The sequence below is a fragment of the Erpetoichthys calabaricus genome, chromosome 1 (assembly GCF_900747795.2).
Source record: "Erpetoichthys calabaricus chromosome 1, fErpCal1.3, whole genome shotgun sequence".
NCBI classification, from domain to species: domain Eukaryota; kingdom Metazoa; phylum Chordata; class Cladistia; order Polypteriformes; family Polypteridae; genus Erpetoichthys; species Erpetoichthys calabaricus.
The window spans coordinates 230,542,027-230,564,347 of NC_041394.2; the positions used below are offsets into that span (position 1 = coordinate 230,542,027).

The 22,321-nt window shown below is 40.1% G+C and overlaps 1 protein-coding gene across 3 annotated transcripts in view; it reads left to right on the forward strand.

The window, feature by feature from the left end:
* The window catches only part of lrrk2 (leucine-rich repeat kinase 2), a 305,946-nt gene that overhangs the window by 17,016 nt on the left and 266,609 nt on the right, over positions 1 to 22,321 (forward strand). For all 3 annotated transcript variants that reach the window (XM_051934956.1, XM_028812383.2, XM_028812390.2), the window contains exon 6: positions 6,077 to 6,211. In XM_051934956.1, the coding sequence (XP_051790916.1) occupies positions 6,077 to 6,211 (135 nt within the window). The remainder of the gene's footprint in view (positions 1 to 6,076; positions 6,212 to 22,321) is intronic.

Here is a 22,321-nt window from a genome sequence, read left to right on the forward strand (position 1 = left end):
TACCCACACCCGCTCGGCGCCTCTCACCGGGGGCAACTCCAGAGTGGTACAGAGTCCAGCCCCTCTCAAGGAGATTGGTTCCAGAATCCAAGCAGAGTCCAATTCTGCAGCCATGTTTTGGAATAGGATGATATAAGATTCTCCTCTGGTTAGAGAGAAGGCCATTTTTTTGCAAACTCCAAACCTTTTAAAATTGCTCCATGAAGACAAGTAATCTTTCTATAAACTACATCGCCACTATATCATATTAGTAAGGAGCCAATCACATTCAGGTACAGATTTATTTTTTTTAATTAAGCTTCGGTACACACATATGTGAATCTTTATTACTGTAAATTGCTCTAAACCAGTATCATGAGTGCCAACATGCACAAACAAGGCTGATACTTCATCTTTGTAAGAAAGCTTGGCATCCTAAAGGCATCTTACTTTAACTGCTTGGCTTATGTAGTTCACAGTTCTGTGGAATTGCCAATGATGAGCACTCTGTTATTATCAGCCTCATTAGATGTCATGCAGAGTGCCAGTTATAATGGTTATATGGATTCAAATTTGTGTGCCAAGCAACTAAACATTAACTTCTTAGACACCCAATCTCAGGGTTACACAAGCCTGTGGCTGATTTGGTGGTGGGAAAGAGTTGACTACAATTTTACCTGGAGAGAGCATTAGATAAATCATAAAATTGTTGAGTTATATAAACTAACAGAGTCAATCAAATCTTCAACTTACCTAATCCATCTTACTAACCGAAGGTTGTAAACCGGATATGGGCGCTGGGCACATCGAGGCGCACGTGCACTGCCGCCCGCCACAGAGCAAAAAAATAAACGAGAGGATTCGAAGGTTGTATTACAGTACGGTAACCCCAAAGGTCCACGCTGCGCACTAACGCACTGCAATGCAGGGTGCTGGGCGCAGGGCTCACCGGATGTACGGAATCCCCACAGGTCCATGCTGTGACAACGCGCGTGCCTACAACGTGCTTGCGAAAGGAGTCATGGCTCAAACCAACTGTGACAACGTGCGCGCCTACAACGCGCTTGCGAAAGGAGTCACGGCTCAAACCAAAGAAAACACAGAAACGAGACTATGACCTATGAACTACACCTGGGGTAAAGCGTGCACGCCAGGTTGTACAGCCGCCCGGACGCGACCGCCCACGCAACCGCATATACCTTCCATGATATGTCTTCACGCAGCGGCTTCCCACCGAGGCGGCTTCCCAGAGTCAAACGCAGCGGCTTCCCAAAACGCAGCGGCTTCCCAGAGTCAGTACGTGGCGCCCAAACAACACAACCTGTGAGCTATACTTGCTCTAATCCACTGTGCCAGTATTATAGATCACATAACGGTCACAGACTCTAACCCAGCGGCTTCCCAGACTCAGTGGCTGGCACACGAACACCACAACCTGTAAACTGAACTTGCTGTGCTCCACTCTGCCAGCAGTCGGTGTCAGGAAAGGCAATGGAATCACGTCTCCACAAAACGAGACCGCTTTACTACAGATATGCTTATGTGGTTAAATGACATTTCCCCAGACGCACCCACCCTCCATGATATGTCATCCATCCAGATATCGGACGGAACAGAAACTGCTTGCCATTCTTGGATTTCCGATTCGCTAGCGAATCGCAGGCTTACTAATAATTTCATAATATGGTCTTTCCAAACACAACTTTCCCATCAACTCAGATTTAACTAAACATTTTTTAAGTAATGCCATCTTTACTGTCATTAAGGCTGCATATATACCAAGACACAAAATATACAAATGTGCCTCATCAGATAGAGGATGAGTTGAACAGGCATCCTGTTCTGAATCCATCTTAATTTGATGACAATTTGTGCAAATATCAGCAAAGTTTAGGGACAATGGGTCTTACAATAAGTTAGAGGAGAGATTTGTCTGGTCAGATGGTAGTACAACAAGACAAACATGCGTAGTGCTTGAAGATAGATATGGTTCTGCTCTCCAAACCTATATAACTATATACATGCCTTAATTTCGCTGGTGGCTCTTAATTGTTGTCCACTTGACTCTGTTACTGCCTCTTTTCTCTAGAGTGACCTTTCCTTTTGCTACTGCTATCAGTCTGTTTTGTTTGGCGTATTTTTGCACTCCTGGTCAGTGTTTACTCGCTACATGCACACATACAGTTTATAGCTTTCTGTCCTGTTGTGACATTTCTGCCTGAGAGCATAGTTAGCTCACCAAAAGTTTTTCTTGGGACAACATGCAACATGCCTTGGTGTATTGCACACCACGCTTTTGTTGTTGAAGCGTTATTAAAGACAACAAATCCATTATCAGTGCGCAATGCGTCTTCCGAACAGACGTCCCAAATTGGAAAACAATTCTTCACTGGGTTGCTAAATTTAGTCAGACATATACAACATTGAACGGGAAATCTCAAGGCCGCCCTTGGACTGTAATAAAACCTGAAAACATCCAAGCTGTAGGGGGATCAATTTTGCAGTTTCCGAGATGTTCAGTGCACAAACATACTTCTGCCTTAGGCATTTCCAACATGTCTTTGTGGAGGATTTTGCATGAGGACCTTTATTTCAGTCCATACAAAATGATGGTAGTGCAGGAACTCACTAAGAGAGCCATACAGAGTTGTGCGCAAACATTCTGCAAACTGTTCATCGAGATGCCATCATCATGTGCAGTGGTGAGGCACATTTCCATTTGAATGGTTGTGTAAATAAGCAAAACTTTTGCTATTGTGCTGAAACCAACCCTTGTGAGCTTCATCACCCTGCACAGTGAGCGTGTTTCATTTTGGTGCGCCTTTGCAGAATTTGGCATTGTAGGCCCTTACATTTGTTTTCACTTCAGAACGTTATATTGAAATGCCTTAGAACTTTTTGTGGCCCCAACTGGAAGAAATGGGTGATGGATGCCTGGTTTCAACAGGATGGAGCAACAGCTCATATGGCGCAGAGAAACATGCAAGTTTCCAGAGAAATGTTTCCATGGAAGCTGATCTCCCTGCGTTGAGATGTAGGGTTGCCTTCACGTTTGCCTGATCTCGCTGCATGCGATCTCTTCTTGTTGGCATATCTCAAGTCGAAGGTATACACACATTGACCTCAAAACCTTGAAACCCACAAGGACGCTATTCATCACAAAATTGCTGTTATTACCCCTGCAATAGCTGATTGAGTCATGCAAGCATTCAGAAATTGGCTCGAAGAGTGTATTGCTAATGCTGCCCACCACCTTGAAGACATCCTTTTTAAAACACAGTGAAAAAAATCTATTTTGTATACCCTTTCTTGTGTTGTAATGAAATTTATTTTATCTTGCAGCATTTTTGTAGAATAAACATTTGAAATATGGTACTTCTTTTTGGCTTACCATGTAGTTGTTGAGAGAATACCAGATTAACTGGTGAAAACTCACAAAATCTCACTTCTTACACACAAGCAATGCCTGTGCTGGACTATGAACCTAAAATATAGTAACCCAGCTATACTATTATGTGCATGATTTCTGCCCACTAATTTTTACAGTTTAAAGTGGGCAGTCTATAGTTTTATTTCATTAAGTATTATGACAAAGTATGTAGTAGAAAGAAAATCATTTGATTTTATAAATCATTTGAATATAAGTGCCACCAGTACATAAATTAAAATTAATTATATCTGCTTATGTCTTCTAATGGTAACATATTTAATTGAATAAATCTAATCTGAATGAAGATTTTTCTTTCATTAGTTTTTCATAAGTTAACACTACAATTACCAAAGCCTACAAAAAAACTTGTAAATCCGGACCACCTTAAATCCCTTTGCACCTCTCGATTCAGTGTCTTTTGTCTTGTATAATGTGTGAAGGCTAAAGGCCAAATATCAAACTTCTGTGTCCAAAAACAAAGTCCACATATTCATGGGGAGAATCTTCAAGTATTGGTTGTATACCCTTTGTTGAAATAAAGTTCATGGGGTCTGAAGGCTACTCCTATAGCCCTAGTTGGGGAGGCTGTTCACATTAGAATATGTTTTCACTTGATTATTTGCTAGATTTCAGAATACACTCCGTGGCTATTATATAACATACCAGTAACGGCGGACTGAATGATAACGAGCAGTGAATACACTTGACGTACAGTTTTCATACTCTTTCTCTGTATGTTTAGCATTCGTTTGCTCAGAGGTTGATGTACTTGCTGCTTTGTGAACAGCTCGTTTTCTCCATTCTATCGGCCCACTTCTTCTCTTCTTCCGTCGACATCTTTTCGCATTAAAACTGATTAAGTCAGTTTTTGTATTGCAATTACTTAGTACATTTTTCTTAATTTTTCACTTAACCTGGCACTTAAGTGTTCAATTTCCCTCAAGAATGATCTAAGATATGAAGAGGTAGAGAAAGTGATGGTGAAGGTGGTAGGGATGAGAACGGCACATGGGCACATCCGCCCTGTAGCCCGCTGCCGAGAGTTGATTCTGCAATAAAATAAAATAAAAAAAAGAGTGATAAAAATCATCACCTTGAAAGCGGACAGTAGAGGTCACGTAATATATGTGTACCAGATTTCAGGTCAATAGGTCAAACGGTTTGTGAGCTACAGGTGATTTAAAATCCTGGACAGACAAATGGACAGCCACGGTAGCATATTATATGTTTATGTACACATAAACATAAACTAAAATGTAAATGAATTTAGTTTTTGCTACATCTTTGTCTCTAATCCAGTTAGTGCTGTACTTTTGACTTAAATGCCAAAGTTTTAAATATTGGGGGGAAGAAAAGGATAATGTCTGTTTTGTAGAGATGCATGTATTGATCTCTTTGAGGCTATAATCGGGTGATTTTGTTCTTAATTTGTGATTCGATCATATTTTTTTCCAACCCTGTATTAAAAATGATGTGTGTTACTTGTCTGAAATGTGCTTACATCATTATATATGTTGTGCAATGGTAAAATGTTTTTCTAACTTTATTATGATCATTGATTGATTTTTTTAACTCTACATCTATTTATTATAGTACTTTGTTATGCGTACCTCATTGACATTAGTTAATGGTTTTTGCTGTTCAAAAATGTAGCATAAATTATATTGATTCTTAAATAATGAAAGCATATGTTATTCCGTAGTCCTTCCATGTTACTGTTAGGGAAGAACAGCACCCAGGTTCACATGTGACATATTGGTTGAGTCCTGACACAGACAACTGTCTGTACCAGTGAAGATTATCATAATCTTTCTAGGGATCCCGGTGAAATTATGTACCAGTCTTTAATACAACTGCCAAAATGATGTGACTGGTATGGCAGAAGAACAGAGATACCCAGGCATTCACTGCAACTGATGTGATTCAAAAGAAGGCCAGCACACATGCAGATTCATTTTGTGGTGTGTCCTTTTCTTCAGATGTTTGTTAGAGCCTTTATTTAATGCCGTTTTGGGCCTTGCTGGGTGAGGCATAGAGTTTGACAGTTATGTCAAAGCACATAGAAATCTGCATACTTAATAACCATAATCATAAGCATAGGCATTTCCTCAGAGAGTGCTGAGCAGTACATATATTTGGTCATTAAAAGGTTGACTTAATATAGCAAACACAACATAAATGAGCAACATTGATCAAAAATCTTATTAAAGGTTTTCCTTAATACTTAACATTTCTGAAGTAGGTTTTCCTTCTATTTCAAAAAAGGCTGTTTTTATGCAAACTGTAGTTTAAGCATAATAAACTTCTTGCTTTCTGTCAATTTTTAATTTATTTTGCTGTTCTCTAATATCTCAAATCATAAGTAACAAAAACTACATTTTATGTTACTGATCATAGTTCATTTTAATTAGGATATACTTTTCACACTGCAGTGGCCAGGAATAATAATAACTAATGAGTAAACCAAATGTGAGTACTGAGTAATGTGATCAGTTGTGAATAGCAGCAACACAACATGCGTCATGAGGAAGTGTATTCTCCCCTCCCTCTCTTTTTTCAGCACACTCTTATTCAGTTTGTTCTTTTCTAAATTTTTTTTTACAACTATAATTTATGTTATTGAATACTTTATAAATAAATAACTCTTTTTGATGTTTTTACATACAGTTGCAGATGAGCATTTAATTGAATTTGTTGAAACGGGAGATCACATGGCAATTCTGAATGCTATTAAACAGTTCCAAAATAATGAAGACACTGTGCTGCAAGCATTGAAGGCCTTACTTCCTCTGGCTGGTCCAAGTAAGTTGCTGCCAAAAATTTGCATTATATCAAATTGGAATTATTTGATGTTCTATCGTTTATGGATTAAAAGAATACTGCATCCTGGAGAAGTGCATTGTGTACACAGGTGCAGATATTTGTAGAGTGGATAGAGTTAAAACAAAAAAAATCTTTTTCATGAAAATGAGACTGGATTGGATAGGTTATAAATTAAATGTGATCTTATTGATAGTCCTGTATGTGGTTTAGTACAGGTATTGTCTTTAATGTCCAGGAATATATGCATCTAACCACCAATTATAGCTAAATGGAGCTTACAGCATTAAGAAACAAATGCCAGGTTACAAGTTCTTTGGTTAAATCTTTGACAAAAGATACAGCTACATACAAAAAGAAAATGATTATGAAGCGTGTAACAGTCCTTTTTATATCTCTCTATTTTAAAAAATATCCTGTGGGATGGAATGACTAGGAGACAATACGTGATCATCACGGAAGTCAAATAAAAGACCAGCGAGACGAAAGAGAATGGCCACGGACCGTCTCGCGGGGATATAGAATATGAGATTTTTGTAAGACACGACGCGACAGCAGCTGCCCCCCACCCCCAATGGAAGCAGCGTTACATGTCCTGCAAGAAAGAGATTTAACCATGCCTGGGGCCAGAAATAAAGGACAATTATTGTTTTTACAATGTCACGCGAGATAAGGCAGTGAGCCATCATTTAACACTAGAATTACCAGAGTCTACGAAAAAACTCGTAGATCCGGCCCACCTTAAAACCGTTCTCAGCTCTCTTTTGTCCTCTAAATGTGCCAATTAACATGAGCAGCAAGCAGCCGGCTATTCCATCCCCCACTGCCGCAGAACGTTCACTAAGTTTTCCTAGCTCATGACTTGTTTGATTATCTGGGAGTGACTGAACTGCTGGAGTTTTAGAGTGGAAATAATAGATCGCTATTTGGAACACACACATTTCATGTGTGTTCCGTTTCTACAGTAATCTGTGTAAACACATTTTTAAAACAGAAACGTTTTTCATATTTTAGTAGTAAATGACAAAATGTAGGCACAAACTATATAATTTATGAAGCCTGATGTCCAAAGATCAAGTAAACACTTTCACAAAAGGTTCAAGGATGATACAACAGCTTCCGTGGCATAGTGGTAAGATTTGTTGACTTGTAATCAAGAGTACCCGGTTCGATCCCCACTCACTCCTATATTTGCCGTTTTCAGTAGTGAGCTCCTCTTTTTGTTAGTATTATACAGTACACACATACATTTGGTTTGCATCTGTAACACACAGTGTGCATTTATAGGACTTATAAAAGTTACCTTTTTTTTACTTTTATTCTCTCTAAATCACGATACATACTAATGCAATATCATTTGAAAACGAACAGTGTCAGATCGGGTGTGGATTTATGTTGGCGCTATTACTGAAAGAAAAAAAAAAAGATGAACATGTGCGTTGATCCTGCAGCACTGAATAAGCTCACGCGCTATAACATCAAACCCCCCCCCCCCCCCCCCCCGATCTGACTGTAAGTAACAGTGCAAGTACAGAGTCAGATGGGGGGTGGTGATGTTACAGCACGTGAGCTTATTCAGTGCTGCAGGATCAACGCACATGTTGATCTTTTTTTCTTTCAATAATAGCGTCAACATAAATCCACACCCGATCTGATGCTGTTCGTTTTCAAATAATATTGCATTAGTGTGATGATGTTTTCACATATATTGTCTCTTTCTTTCAGGTGTGTGATAGGAACCACAGCATAGAGAGAAGCATGTACATTGTGACAGGTACACATGTTGTAAATGTAGGAAAGACTATCCTTGCGTGTGAGTGAACAGTTAACATTTGAATCTGATGATTGCATATAGCGCTGAACTTACTGCTCTGTACTATTCTATCCTCTGCATGTCCTGGAGTACAAAAGAAACAGCATACAGCAACATGTGGGGACTGGCAAGATCGGGGAAAAAAAACACGCAGTCACTGATTACAAACCGCAAGATGTTATGCGAATGAATATGAATAATGTTGCATCCGTGCCACAAAGTTTTCTGAAATGTACTATACAGGTTATAAAACGAATAATTCCAAATATCATATATAGCCTACGTCTGTGTTTTTTTGACAGCATACAACATAAGGTGCACACTAATTCAGCATGAGCAGGAACAATGAAATAAAACTGAATAAAAAAAAAATCAAGTGACGGTGAGATACGAAGAAGGCAGATTCGCCAGCGTTTGTGTGTCAGCTTTTATCCCTCCAGATGAGAGAATGTCCAGTTGCATTGTCTCAAAACACCACTCACATCTCCAGTTGTTCCGTTTCAAATAAAAAATAACAGCGTCAGATCCCTGGGTTGGGGTGGCGGTAGTATGTATTGTGATCGTATTTTAGAGAGAATAAAAGTAAAAAAAAGGTAACTTTTACAAGTCCTATAAATGCACTCCGTGTGTTACAGACACAAACCAAATGTATGTGTGTACTGTATAATATTAACAAAAAGAGGAGCTCACTACTGAAAATGGCAAATATAGGAGTGAGTGGGGATCGAACCTGGGACTCTTGATTACAAGTCAGCAAATCTTACCGCTACGCCACAGAAGCTGTGGTATCATCCTTGAACCTTTTGTGAAAGTGTTTACTTGATCTTTGGACTTCAGGCTTCATACATAATATAGTTTATGCCTACATTTTGTCATTTACTACGAAAATATGAAAAATGTTTCTGTTTTAAAAATGTGTTTACACAGATTACTGTAGAAACGGAACACACATGAACTGCGTGTGTTCCAAATAGCGATCTATTATTTCCACTCTAAAACTCCAGCAGTTCAGTCACTCCCAGATAATCAAACAAGGCATGAGCTAGGGAAACTTAGTGAAAGTTCTGCGGCGGTCGGGGATGGAATAGCCGGCTGCTTGCTGCTTGTGTTAATCTGCACATTTAGAAGACAAAGGAGAGGTGAGAACGGTTTTAAGGTGGGCCAGATCTACGAGTTTTGTCTTAGACTCTGGTAATTCTTGTGTTAAAACAAGACCACAGACATCTAACCAAGCAGTTGTTGGATTGCTTTTGGCAGACATGCATCACCAGTTCCTAAAACAACGACATGCGACAAGCAGAAAAGGCAGCTCGCAAGCAGCAGAAAGACCGCTGATGATCCGACGGCATATCCTTAGTGTGTGTTCAGCCGACTGCCCAACCCCCCCACAACGCGAGCAGCGTTATATATCTTGCGAGAAAGAAATGTAACCATGCACAGGGCCGGAAATAAAGGACAAGTATTGTTTTTACAAAAGTTTTTAACGTAAAAGTGAAAATAATGCATATGTAACAATTCCCATGAAAATAACAATCTCTTTAAATTGTAAATCCGTAGCACGCACAGATCATGTGCTCTCAGCACGTATAAAGCGTATAAGAACAATACGTTCTAGATGAAACAACGCAAAGAAGAAAGAGCAGCGTGGAGAAAAGAGACCCAAAAGCGTTGGAGAGAAAAAAAGACAGATAAGAGATTATGAAAGCAGTGGAATTCGAAAGGCTCAAACAAACGATGGACCGATACACATGCAGAGAAAGATACAGAATATGAAAGCAGTACAATTCGAAAGTATTGTAGCGTCCCAGCCAGGATGAAGCCTTTTTTGTTTTAAGTGACTGATAGGTCCGATTGAGGGTGGCAGAGTACAACACAGAAGACTGATAGCGGGGTACTGATTGAAGCGGTAAGGGGGAGGCGAGACCCGGACGAGGAGGGGTTGGAGAGGGTTCTAGACAGTTGTGTTTGGGGTTACGAAGTCGGCAATTGTTCAAGTAAAACTTTTGTGACACTTTATTACGTCAGCCGCTGCAGTATCAAAAAAAAGATAGTAAAGATCGCATTAGTGCAAACAAAAGTAATTAATCATCAGAGCCAGGTGTAATTGAAAAAATAGCAGGACAAAGCAAGGTCAGAAATAAAAGGCAAAAAGTAGAAAACAAAGTCTTTTCGCCTTTGCATCATTCAATGCACAAAACGTGGATTTACACAATAATGGACCATACACTATGAGAATCTGTGGTCCCACAACAGTTAAAACAACGACAAGTTTAATTTCAAAGAATACACAATTCGGTCAGGGTCAGGTGTATATTTATGATGACGGAGAAGCAATGCAAATTTTAACAGGCAACAAGAAAGGTGATGTACTGTATATATTCCACGAATAACATTAGACACCAAAGGAGATTGTGATATGCCATTCGTATTAAAATGTTTACAGTTTACCGTGAGAATAGCTTTTGCTATGACAATTAACAAATCACAGGGACAACCCTTAGAAAAAGTCGGATTATTTATTAGAGAAACAGAAACAATATTCATTCACGGGCGATTATACGTTGCGTTGTCACAATGTGTCTCCAAAAACAGATTAAAAATTCTATGTGATCTTGAAGAAAAGGTAATTCCAAATATTGTTTTTAATAAACCTTTAAAGTAAAAGTGCAACTAATGAATTTGAAACAATTCCAAAGAAAAAAAAAAAGCTTTTAAAATTGTATATCCGATTAACCAAACAGCGGCACGTTGGCGCAGTGGGTAGTGCTGCTGTCTCACAGTTAGGAGACCTGGGTTCGCTTCATGGGTCCTTCCTGTGTGGAGTTTGCATGTTCTCCCTGTGTCTGGGTGGCTTTCCTCTGGGTGCTGCTTCCCACAGTACAATGACATGCAGGTTGGGTGGATTGGCGATTCTAAATTGTCCCTAGTGTGTGCTTGGTGTGTGTGTGCGCACCCTGCAGTGGGCTGGTGCCCTGCCCGGGGTTTGTTTCCTGCCTTGTGCCCTGTGTTGGCTGGGATTGGCTCCAGCAGACCCCCGTGACCCTGTAGATAGGATATAGTGGGTTGGATAATGGATGGATGGATGGATTAACCAAACACAGGGGTTGGCGAGCGAAGCGAGCAGGGGGCAGAGCCCCCTAGTATCTCTATAAAAAGAAAATAATTATGAAGCATGTAACAATCCTTTTATCTCTTTTGTTTTATTCAAGATATATTAAAAAGTAAACTAAAATTATGACATGATATATATGAGATTTATATTTCACATTTTATTACACCATAACTTTCCTAGGGTATGTCATTTTATTAAAAAGACCTGCAATTAAGTCCCCTTTACATCCTCTCCTGAGTGAGACCTGTAACCTTTTAGTAGTATTTACTTTTGTAGAGTAAAGAGGCTGTGAAAAGTACAATGTGATGGAGGGGGTCAGTATATCCCCCAACTCTAGACAGTTTAACATGGTGCAGGACCAGGTGCTGGGCTGTAAGATGACCTAGTGAATTGTGCACTGGCATTAGTAAATTTGACATTGTCACAAGACCATATCCAATACAAGGTGCTCTAACCAGGGACATGCAAGTAAGATTTTCATTTTACTATTAAAAATGTGACAATGCTGCAAATACAACTACTACATTAAACATGAAGCTCAGGAGATAGAGGACAATGATGGACAATAGGAAATACATTAGAGACCAACACAGTATGTGGGTAGTGGTATATTTATATCAGATATACGTAGCTCTTGTGTCCCCAGAGTAGAGTTCCAGGAGGACAACCCTAGCACGTAGTTCTTTAACACTAGAATTACCTGAGTCTACGAAAAAACTCGTAGATCCGGCCCACCTTAAATCGCTTCTTAAATCTGTTCACACCTCTCCGCCAGCGTCTTTTGTCCTCTAAATGTGCTGATAAAAGACAAGCTGCCAGCAGCCTGCTATTACATCCCCCCTCCGACTTAGAACGTAAACGCACTTTTCCCAGCTCATGCCTTGATTGATTGTCTGGGAGTGAACTGGAGTTTTAGACTTGAAATAATACATCGTTATTTGGAACACACGCATTCCATGTGTGTACCGTTTCTACAGTAATCTGTGTAAACACATTGTTAAAACAGAAACTTTTTCATATTTTAGTAATAAATATTACAAAATGTAGGCATAAACTATAGAATGCGTAAAGCCCGAGTTCCTAAGATCAAATAAACACTTCCACAAAAGCTTCACATGCCATACAACAGCTTCCGTGGCGTAGCGTGCTAAGATTTGCCTCTCAGAGCGAGTAGCTTATCTCTGCCTCACAAACATGAGTTCAATTCCCCGCTGGGGAAAAGTGTTACTTCTTTTTTTTCTTTTTAACCTCAAACGGACATAAAATTTGTAAATTGGTATGCACTGTCAGTTAATGAGATCATTATATTTTCATGTGGGATGCTCCTTTTAAAATATTTTTTTAACAATTGAGACTGCAATTAACATGAACAACTGTCCTTATAACTTATTTTTTTCAAGATCCATAACACACAGACAGACAGAGCACTGCGTAATACAGAGACAGACAGGCAGAGATATACAAATAAACAGGGAAGGCACATGTACTGAAAGAAAAAAAAAATCAACATGTGCGTTGTTCCTGCAGCACTGAATGAGCTCACCTGCTCTAACATCATCCCTCCCCCCCGATCTGGCTCTCTAAGTAACAGCGCAAGTACAGACGCAAACCAAGTGTAATCAAGAGTCCTGGTTCGATCCCCACTCACTCCTATATTTGCCGTTTTCAGTAGTAAGCTGCTCTTTTTGTTAATATTATACAGTACACACATGCACTTGATTTGTGTCTGTACTTGCGCTGTTACTTAGAGAGTCAGATCAGGGGAGGGGTGATGTTAGAGCAGGTGAGCTCATTCAGTGCTGCAGGAACAACGCACATGTTGATTTTTTTTTTCTTTCAGTACATGTGCCTTCCCTGTTTATTTGTATATCTCTGCCTGTCTGTCTCTGTATTACGCAGTGCTCTGTCTGTCTGTGTGTTATGGATCTTGAAAAAAATAAGTTATAAGGACAGTTGTTCATGTTAATTGCAGTCTCAATTGTTAAAAAAATATTTTAAAAGGAGCATCCCACATGAAAATATAATGATCTCATTAACTGACAGTGCATACCAATTTACAAATTTTATGTCCGTTTGAGGTTAAAAAGAAAAAAAAGAAGTAACACTTTATCCCCAGTGGGGAATTGAACTCATGTTTGTGAGGCAGAGAAAAGCTACTCGCTCTGAGAGGCAAGCCTTAGCGCGCTACACCACGGAAGCTGTTGTATGGTGTGTGAAGCTTTTGTGGAAGTGTTTATTTGATCGTAGGAACTCGGGCTTTACACATTCTATAGTTTATGCCTACATTTTGTAACATTTATTACTAAAATATGAAAAAGTTTCTGTTTTAACAATGTGTTTACACAGATTACTGTAGAAATGGTACACACATGGAATGCGTGTGTTCCAAATAACGATGTATTATTTCAAGTCTAAAACTCCAGTTCACTCCCAGACAATCAATCAAGGCATGAGCTGGGAAAAGTGCGTTCACGTTCTAAGTCGGAGGGGGGATGGAATAGCCGGCTGCTGGCAGCTTGTCTTTTATCAGCACATTTAGAGGACAAAAGACGCTGGCGGAGAGGTGTGAACAGATTTAAGAAGCGATTTAAGGTGGGCCGGATCTACGAGTTTTTTTCGTAGACTCTGGTAATTCTAGTGTTAAGCCATTTGTAATCCCAGAAATGATGTCTTGAGTTTCATTCAGAGGCTATTCTCATCTGAACTTTAAAGCTCCTTTTGGTCACTGGAAAGTGGAAACAAAAGAGACCAGAGGAAGGAGAGAAGATGATGTTTTCAATAACCTTGACACCTTTTTATAATCATTTTTGTTTTAATAGAACATTTTTATATACTTCCCACTTACATATTATTTGGATTTAAACTTGATCAAGACATCTCCTTTTGGTCACATTTCAGTTGTTAAGCATAGATTTAAAAGTTTACTTATTTTAACTTTCTGAGAAAATGACTTGGTGGTAAATTAAGCTAAATATTAAGCCGAGTCACATATATAGCCCACTAATTTTCCTCATATAATCCATTATTTTATATCAATTAATGTATCACTTGCACAATGCATGTATGTTTAATACTACCCTAAGTTCTTGTCTATAAGCCGGACTCATGTATTAGCCGGAGACCAAAAATCATACGAATTTTTAAAATAAAATCGTATCATAGATAAGCCGGACTCATGGATAAGCCGAACGTACTATAACCTATAACTAATAGAAGGGAGGGAGGTCAGTGGTCTCACTCGCGCCCATTTAATTTCTTTAAGGGGGGAGAGAGTGTGAGATATTGCCGTCTCTCTCACTCCCCGCATGGCGCGGTTGGAGCGGCCGGAGCGCGTTCTTTCTGCTCTGGGCGTCGCCGAGTCAACACGAGCGCGTAGCGGGCATTTAAATTGTGATTTTATATGTAAGCATATTTAAATATATATCGCGGATTTCTGCGGACAATGGGTCTTTTAATTTCTGGTACATGCTTCCTCAGTTGGTTTGCCCAGTTGATTTCATACAAGGGACGCTATTGGCAGATGGCTGAGAAGCTACCCGGCTTACTGTTCTCTCTCTCTTGCGCTGACTATCTGTGATCCTGACGTATGGGGATTGAGCAGGGGGGCTGTTTGCACACCTAGACGATACGGACACTCGTCTAAAAATGCTGAAAGATTATCTTCACGTTGCTATCTTTTGTAAAGCTGATTCCTGAAAAGACATGCTGCACAGTGCTTCGCATACTTAAAAGCTCGAAGGGCACGTATTGATTTTTGACTGAAAAACAAACTCTCCCTCTCTCTCTCTTTGTCTGCTCCTGACGGAGGGGGTGTGAGCTGCCGCCTTCAACAGCTTTGTGCCGCGGTGCTTCGCATACTTAAAAGCCAAACAGACATATTGATTTGTTTGCTTCACTGCTTTGAAGAGGAAGATATGTTTGCATTCTTTTAATTGTGAGACGGAACTGTCATCTCTGTCTTGTCATGGAGCACAGTTTAAACTTTTGAAAAAGAGACAAATGTTTGTTTGCAGTGTTTGAATAACGTTCCTGTCTCTCTACAACCTCCTGTGTTTCTGCGCAAATCTGTGACCCAAGCATGACAATATAAAAATAACCATATAAACATATGGTTTCTACTTCGCGGATATTCTTATTTCGCGGGTGGCTCTGGAACGCAACCCCCGCGATGGATGTATAAGCCGGACTTATGTATAAGCCGATATTCTATTTTTTCATTTTCACAACTTTTTTCCTTAGATAAGCCGCGGCTTATTGACAAGAACTTAGGGTACATGTATTTAGCAAGTATTGTTCATAAACATGAACAGCCATATACCGACCTTTATGATTTATTCTAAACATATTAGAATTATAGTAAATTCTGATTATACACATTAAATGCTCAGGATAGAATTTTCTTTAAAGTAGAATTTCATTCTGTCTAGTCAATGCTCTAGTCATATCTGGTTATGCTTGTGTCTCTTTTCCTTATCCTTTTTGAATAAAACAAATCAAGCAAAAGAACTTACGCTATATATTTCAGCCATGGTCCCTCCCTTGGCTGGGGTTCAAATACTTTGTTTTGCACCCTCCCCCACCATAATCTGTTATCTACGGGGGAATTGAAACCTTTAGATTTGTCAAAAATTTCGATCTCTGGTTTTTGATGGATCTTGATGTTTTAGGGTGCTCTGATACCAAAAACATTGATATCTCGATGATGGGTGTGTGTCTGCCTGTGTGGGTGTGTTTATGTGTCGCAGTTTAAGGACGGTCTGGAGCTAAAATGGCTGGACGAAAAAATACCAAATATGAAACTGAAGCCTGTTATCAGCTGACAGTGTGCTTAGTTTTTGAGCCAAATCGTGCAAGAGCAAGAAGCACTCTAGAGTAACCCTCTAATACCGTAATTCTGCAATTAATTATAAATTCTTCTCGTCATTTGCTATTGACCTATTTTATTATCAGAGAAATCATTATCAGAGTGGTAAATAATTACTGAAATGATATACAGTGATCCCTCGCTATATCGCGCTTCGCCTTTCGCGGCTTCACTCCATCGCGGATTTTATATGTAAGCATATTTAAATATATATCGCAGATTTTTTGCTGGTTCGCGGATTTCTGCGGACAATGGGTCTTTTAATTTCTGGTACATGCTTCCTCAGTTGGTTTGCCCAGTTGATTTCATACAAGGGACGCTATTGGCAGATGGCTGAGAAGCTAGATTGCTTACTCTTCTCTCTCTCTTGCGCTGACTTTCTCTGATCCTGACGTATGGGGATTGAGCAGGGGGGCTGTTCGCACACCTAGACGATACGGACGCTCGTCTAAAAATGCTGAAAGATTATCTTCACGTTGCTATCTTTTGTGCAACTGCTTCCTGAAACGACATGCTGCACGGTGCTTCGCATACTTAAAAGCTCGAAGGGCACGTATTGATTTTTGACTGAAAAACAAACTCTGTCTCTCTCTCTCTCCCTGCTCCTGACGGAGGGGGTGTGAGCTGCCGCCTTCAACAGCTTTGTGCCGCGGTGCTTCGCATACTTAAAAGCCAAACAGCCCTATTGATTTGTTTGCTAGAGATTGTTTTCTCTATCTATGTGACATTCTGTGCTCCTGACACGCACTCCTTTGAAGAGGAAGATATGTTTGCATTCTTTTAATTGTGAGACAGAACTGTCATCTCTGTCTTGTCATGGAGCACAGTTTAAACTTTTGAAAAAGAGACAAATGTTTGTTTGCAGTGTTTGAATAACGTTCCTGTCTCTCTACAACCTCCTGTGTTTCTGCGCAAATCTATGACCCAAGCATGACAATATAAAAATAACCATATAAACATATGGTTTCTACTTCGCAGATTTTCTTATTTCGCGGGTGGCTCTGGAATGCAACCCCCGCGATGGAGGAGGGATTACTATAAAATAGTTCAGATATCTTGGTTCCTAAGGCCTACTGACACTCACATCCAAATTTTTATTTATGTATTGATCATTTTTCATTCTTTTGTTTAAGTTCATTTTGTTAATCATTTAGTGTCTTTATGTCTAGATATCTTTTTTCATGTACAATGGCTTTGTGGGTGATCCCCCAAGAGGCGGGACCACCTGCCCATCACTGTAAGGCTGAGAAAAACCCTAGGCCCATGTGGTGCTTTAAATTCTTGTGTTATTATGCTATTTTTGTTAAATTGCTGGTTTTATTAACTTTTGTGATCTTTCAATCAGTTCTTTGACTTCATCTCTTGGATTTCGGATTGGGAGTGTGATTGCTTTTTAGGTTGCCTGTTTTGAAGGCATTGTCTTCTGTGCCTTTTGTGCTCCTGAGAACATCTTGATTTAGAGCATTTTTATAATAAATCTTTTTTTTAATAAAGATTCAGTGTATTCCATTTTTATAAATAGCTGGGGTTTGATGAAATCTCTACTCTAGTAAGCATTGTGAGATATTTTGGGACACTTGTTTGCTAGGGAACCCTTGGTTTACAACTCTTATAAGTAGAGCTGCAGAACTTTAAATTTGCACTGCCCATTGCAGAAATTTTTTTTCGGGCATGATTGGGAGAATCATATTGAACAGACAATTTCATACCACACCAATTCACAAGTTTCAATGCAATGGATAATTCACGCTGACCTCATAACTGAAATTTTTGGCCATTTCTTAATTATTAATTTATTTTTAAAAGGTAGTTTTGTTCTTCCCAAAACATTTTAATTGCCAGGAAGTACATTATTTATTTACTTAATATTCATTCACACTTATATTGATTTTCTGAAACCAGTTTGACCCAGTTTAGGTTCAAAACCAGAATTAACTTCCTCATGGAGTTCTGACTGGTGATTTGAATAGAGCAGATTGCTGTTTTGCAGAAATGTATTTACAAGTGTTAAACTGGCTTAGTCTAACTACCTATTACAACAGCATAAGTCTGCTTTTACCATGTAATTATATTCTTACAGTTTACAGTTGTACAACACTTAAGTCAGATTAAGACCCCTACAGGCCCCTTCGTGACGTAATAAATAGAGCTCCTTACCAGAGAGTCAATAATACTTTTAATAATGCAGTGTGCAGATATCTGGTTGTTTTTTGCACTGCGGCAATTCCCACTGTTGCTCTCTTGGTGTGTCAACCCTTGATCGTTTCATTTCGCAGTTGTACCTGATGAAAAGAACCTTTCCATCAAATTCTCTAGGCATGCACCAGAATGTCCTAATTGTAGATCTAGCCCTGACAACACTGCATGCTGAACCATAAATGTGGTCTCTTTTAAGTAAATTAAAACTGATAATAGTATTGAGCATTGACTGTACTTCTAAACATCATCTAGTACAAATTAATATTTCCAGCTTATCTTAACATTGTGATTAGAGGCTACACTCACGTGTATAATTCTCTTGATGATGTGGAGAGTGGTTTGAAAACACTCCTTTCAAATATTTTCAAAGCTTGAAAAATGTGTAAGAATGGATGATTGGACATAAAGAAGTATTTAAAAGCAGTACTGTTTCATAGGTAAAATCTTTATGTTAAAATCTATAACAGTTGTATCCCCAATATAAATGTGAGGAAAGAGATTGTTTGAAATTATTTTGAACCACCAGAAAATTGAAAAGGTGAAACTTTTTTTTTTTTGTAAAATAAAAAACTGTAAAGTAAATTTGAAAATGTAATATTGATTAGTCTTTTGCTATGTGAAACATTCAGTGTATCAAATCTTAACTGAAAATAAAAAGCACTATCTCTTCTCAGCTGATGGAAGTCAGATATAGTCTTCATGCAGTAGATCCATTTAAATACAGGGTGAACCAAAATTAAGTACCACATTTCTCAAGGTCATTACATGAGGTAGAGGCAGCTGATTGGGTTGGAGAAGGGGTCCTCAGTCGGTAGGGGGTTTTCAGACGGTAACGTGTCAGAAAAACGACTATAAGACTTTGAGAAGGGTTGGGGCAGCCACCCGTATAATTGTTCCCGGCTGCAAAACTTATTCAACAACAAAGACATGTTCATTCAACTGAGTCCAAAACAGAACTGATTCTCTTCAGATAAGATGGCGGCTTTAAAGGCCAGTAAAGGAAGTGACGTCATCAATACCGGAACCGGAATTGACGTCATTGGCTGCCCCAGAGCCGGGCGGGATTTCACTAGAATGGTCTGCAAAAGATCGAGAGGGAAAATTAGTGCACTTCGCCACCCCCTGGTCTGGCATGGAATCACATGTATTTAAGCCCTTTAGTTGTCTCCTAAACACACGTATGTGACAGGGCCCCCCCCTCAGCCCAGACCCGTCAGGTCGGGCGTTCTGCACTGAGAGGTCGTGAACGCGGGAGAGAGCATTGGCGTTGGCGTGTAGAGAACCCTTCCGATGAATGAGCGAGAACTTATAAGGTTGTAGATCAAGGAACCACCTTGTGACTCGAGGGTTAGACTCCTTATGCAGGGCCATCCATTGTAAAGGTGCATGGTCCGTGACAAGTTTAAACTCCCGACCCAAGAGCTAGTACCTCAACTATGTAATCGCCCACTTAATTGCAAGAGCCTCTCTCTCCACTGCCGCATACCTGGTCTCCCGATTCAGCAGTTTCCAGCTCAGGAACATGAAGGGGTGTTCAGCATCATCGACGCTTTGGCTCACACTGCTCCTAGGCCTGTGTGCGAAGCGTCCATCTGGAGGATAAAAGGACGTGAAAAGTCAGGTGCCTTTAAAATAGGTGCCGACGTCAGGGCCTTTTTTAAGTCACTGAAGGCTGCCTCAGTCGTATCAGTCCATACCACAGTGTTAGGAGCCATCTTCTTTGTTAAATTAGTCAAGGGCACGGCTCTCTCCGAAAAGCGTGGTACAAACCGGCGGTAGTACCCTGCCAAGCCGAGAAATGCCTGGACCTGCCGCTTGGTTTGTGGATGGGCCATGTCAAAATGGCTTCTATTTTAGAGCACTGTGGCTTCACAGTACCACGACCCACCAGGTAGCTCAAATATTTGGCTTCTTCCAATCCAAAGAAACATTTCTTTGGATTGATTCGAAGACCGGCTTCGCCCAGCGTCCGTAATACCGCTCAGACGTGCTGTAGGTGTTCCTTCCAGGTGCTGGAATAGATGACGACGTCATCCAGGGTAGGCAGCACTATACGTGTTATGGTATGGGGGCGGAGCACTTTGTCCACCAGATGCTGGAAAATTGTAGGAGCCCCATGTAACCCGAATGGAAGGACACAATACTGCCAGTGCCCGCTAGGGTTGCTAAATGTGGTTTCACCCTTTGCGGAATCCTTTAAAGGAACCTGCCAGTACCCTTTGGTCATGTCAAGTGTGGTCAGATATTCAGCCTGTCCAAGCCTTTGAAGGAGGTTGTCCACTCGAGGCATTGGATAAGCATCAAATTGTGAGACCTGATTAAGCCGACGGAAGTCATTGCAAAACCTCCAACTCCTGTTGGGCTTAGAAACCAAGACAATTGGGCTGGACCAGGGACTATGACTCTCCTCTATGACTCCTAGGTCCAGCATGCGTTTGATTTCTAGTTCCACTTCAGCCTTGTTTGCCTCGGGAAGACGATAGGGGCGTTCTCGTACTATGACTCTGGGCTCAGTCACAATATCGTGTTCAACCAGAGAGGTCCATCCCGGGTTTTCGTCCACCACCTCCGGGACGGACGAGATAACTGCTTTGAGCTCTCGCCTCTGTCGGGTATTCAAATTAGACCCGAAGTTAAGTGTGTTAGTCTGAGCAAAGAAGGAGCGTGGCTGGCCGGAGGTGGGATCAAGGGTCCCTTTCTTTCCACGGTTTCAGCAGATTCATGTGATATATTCGCTCTCTCTGTCGACGATTGGGTTGTTTCACCAAATAGTCGACGAGTACAATACAATACAATTTATTTTTGTATAGCCCAAAATCACACTAGAAGTGCCGCAATGGGCTTTAACAGGCCGTGCCTCTTGACAGACCCCCAGCCTTGACTCTCTAAGAACACAAGGAAAAAACTCCCAAAAAAACCTAGTAGGGAAAAATGGAAGAAACCTTGGGAAAGGCAATTCAAAGAGAGACCCCTTTCCATGTAGGTTGGGCGTGCAGTGGGTGTCAAAAGAAGGGAGTCAATACAATACAATACAATACAATACAATACACAGAACAGAACAAATCCTCAATACAGTATAAAAATAAAAATTTTAGAAGTACGGAGCAGAATTTAACAGTAGATGATATCACATAAGAAGATTTGGATATATTTAGAGTCCTGGAGACCTCATCCATCAAGCTGCCTCCCCCATTTGGCCATTCCATGGCTGAAACAGCACTGGGCCAGCTAGTCCGATGAAAGCACCCCTCCTTCCCACGATTCCTGCGATCCTCCATCAGGGATGACTTTACCTTAGGTAGGCGAAACAACTTGACAGGTGGGCCATGGCACCAAGCACCACATTTGAGTACCGAGAAGAGAAACAGAATAGGTGAGGGTTAGTATCCAATTACAACTATCATGTTACTTATGTTTTAGTGCTAATGACTAACAGAGATGCAGTCTGTACAGTTAATCAGCAGCTCTAGTCAGGATATGCTAAACTGAAGTAGTGAGTCTTCAGCCGGGATTTAAAAGCTGAGACAAAAGGGGCATCTCTTATAGTAGCAGGCAGACCATTCCACAGTTTAGGGGACCTGTAACTAAATGCTCGACCTCCCATTGTTATTTTATTAATCCTTGGAATCATAAGCAGACTGGCATCTTCAGATCTTAATGTGCGCTCTGGTTTGTAAGTCATGATAAGTTCAGACAAGTAAGCTGGACCTTGGCCATTTAATGCTTTATATGTTAAAAAGAGGATTTTGAAATCTGCCCTAAACTTAACCGGGAGTCGGTGTAAGGATTTAAGAACTAGAGTTATGTGTTCGTATTTTCTTGTTCTTGTAATAATTCTTGCAGCCGCATTTTGGATTAACTGGAGGCTGTATAGAGAACAGTTTGAACATCCAGTGAACACCGCATTGCAGTAGTCAATCCTACTAGAGATAAATGCATGAATTATTTTCTCAGAATCCTGTTTATTTAGAAAGCGCCTTAATTTCCTAACATTTTTAAGATGGAAGAAACATGATTTAGACAACTTTGTAATATGTGCTTTAAATGACATGCTAGAGTCAAAGATAACTCCTAGATTGCGGGCTGATTCAGTATAATTAATGG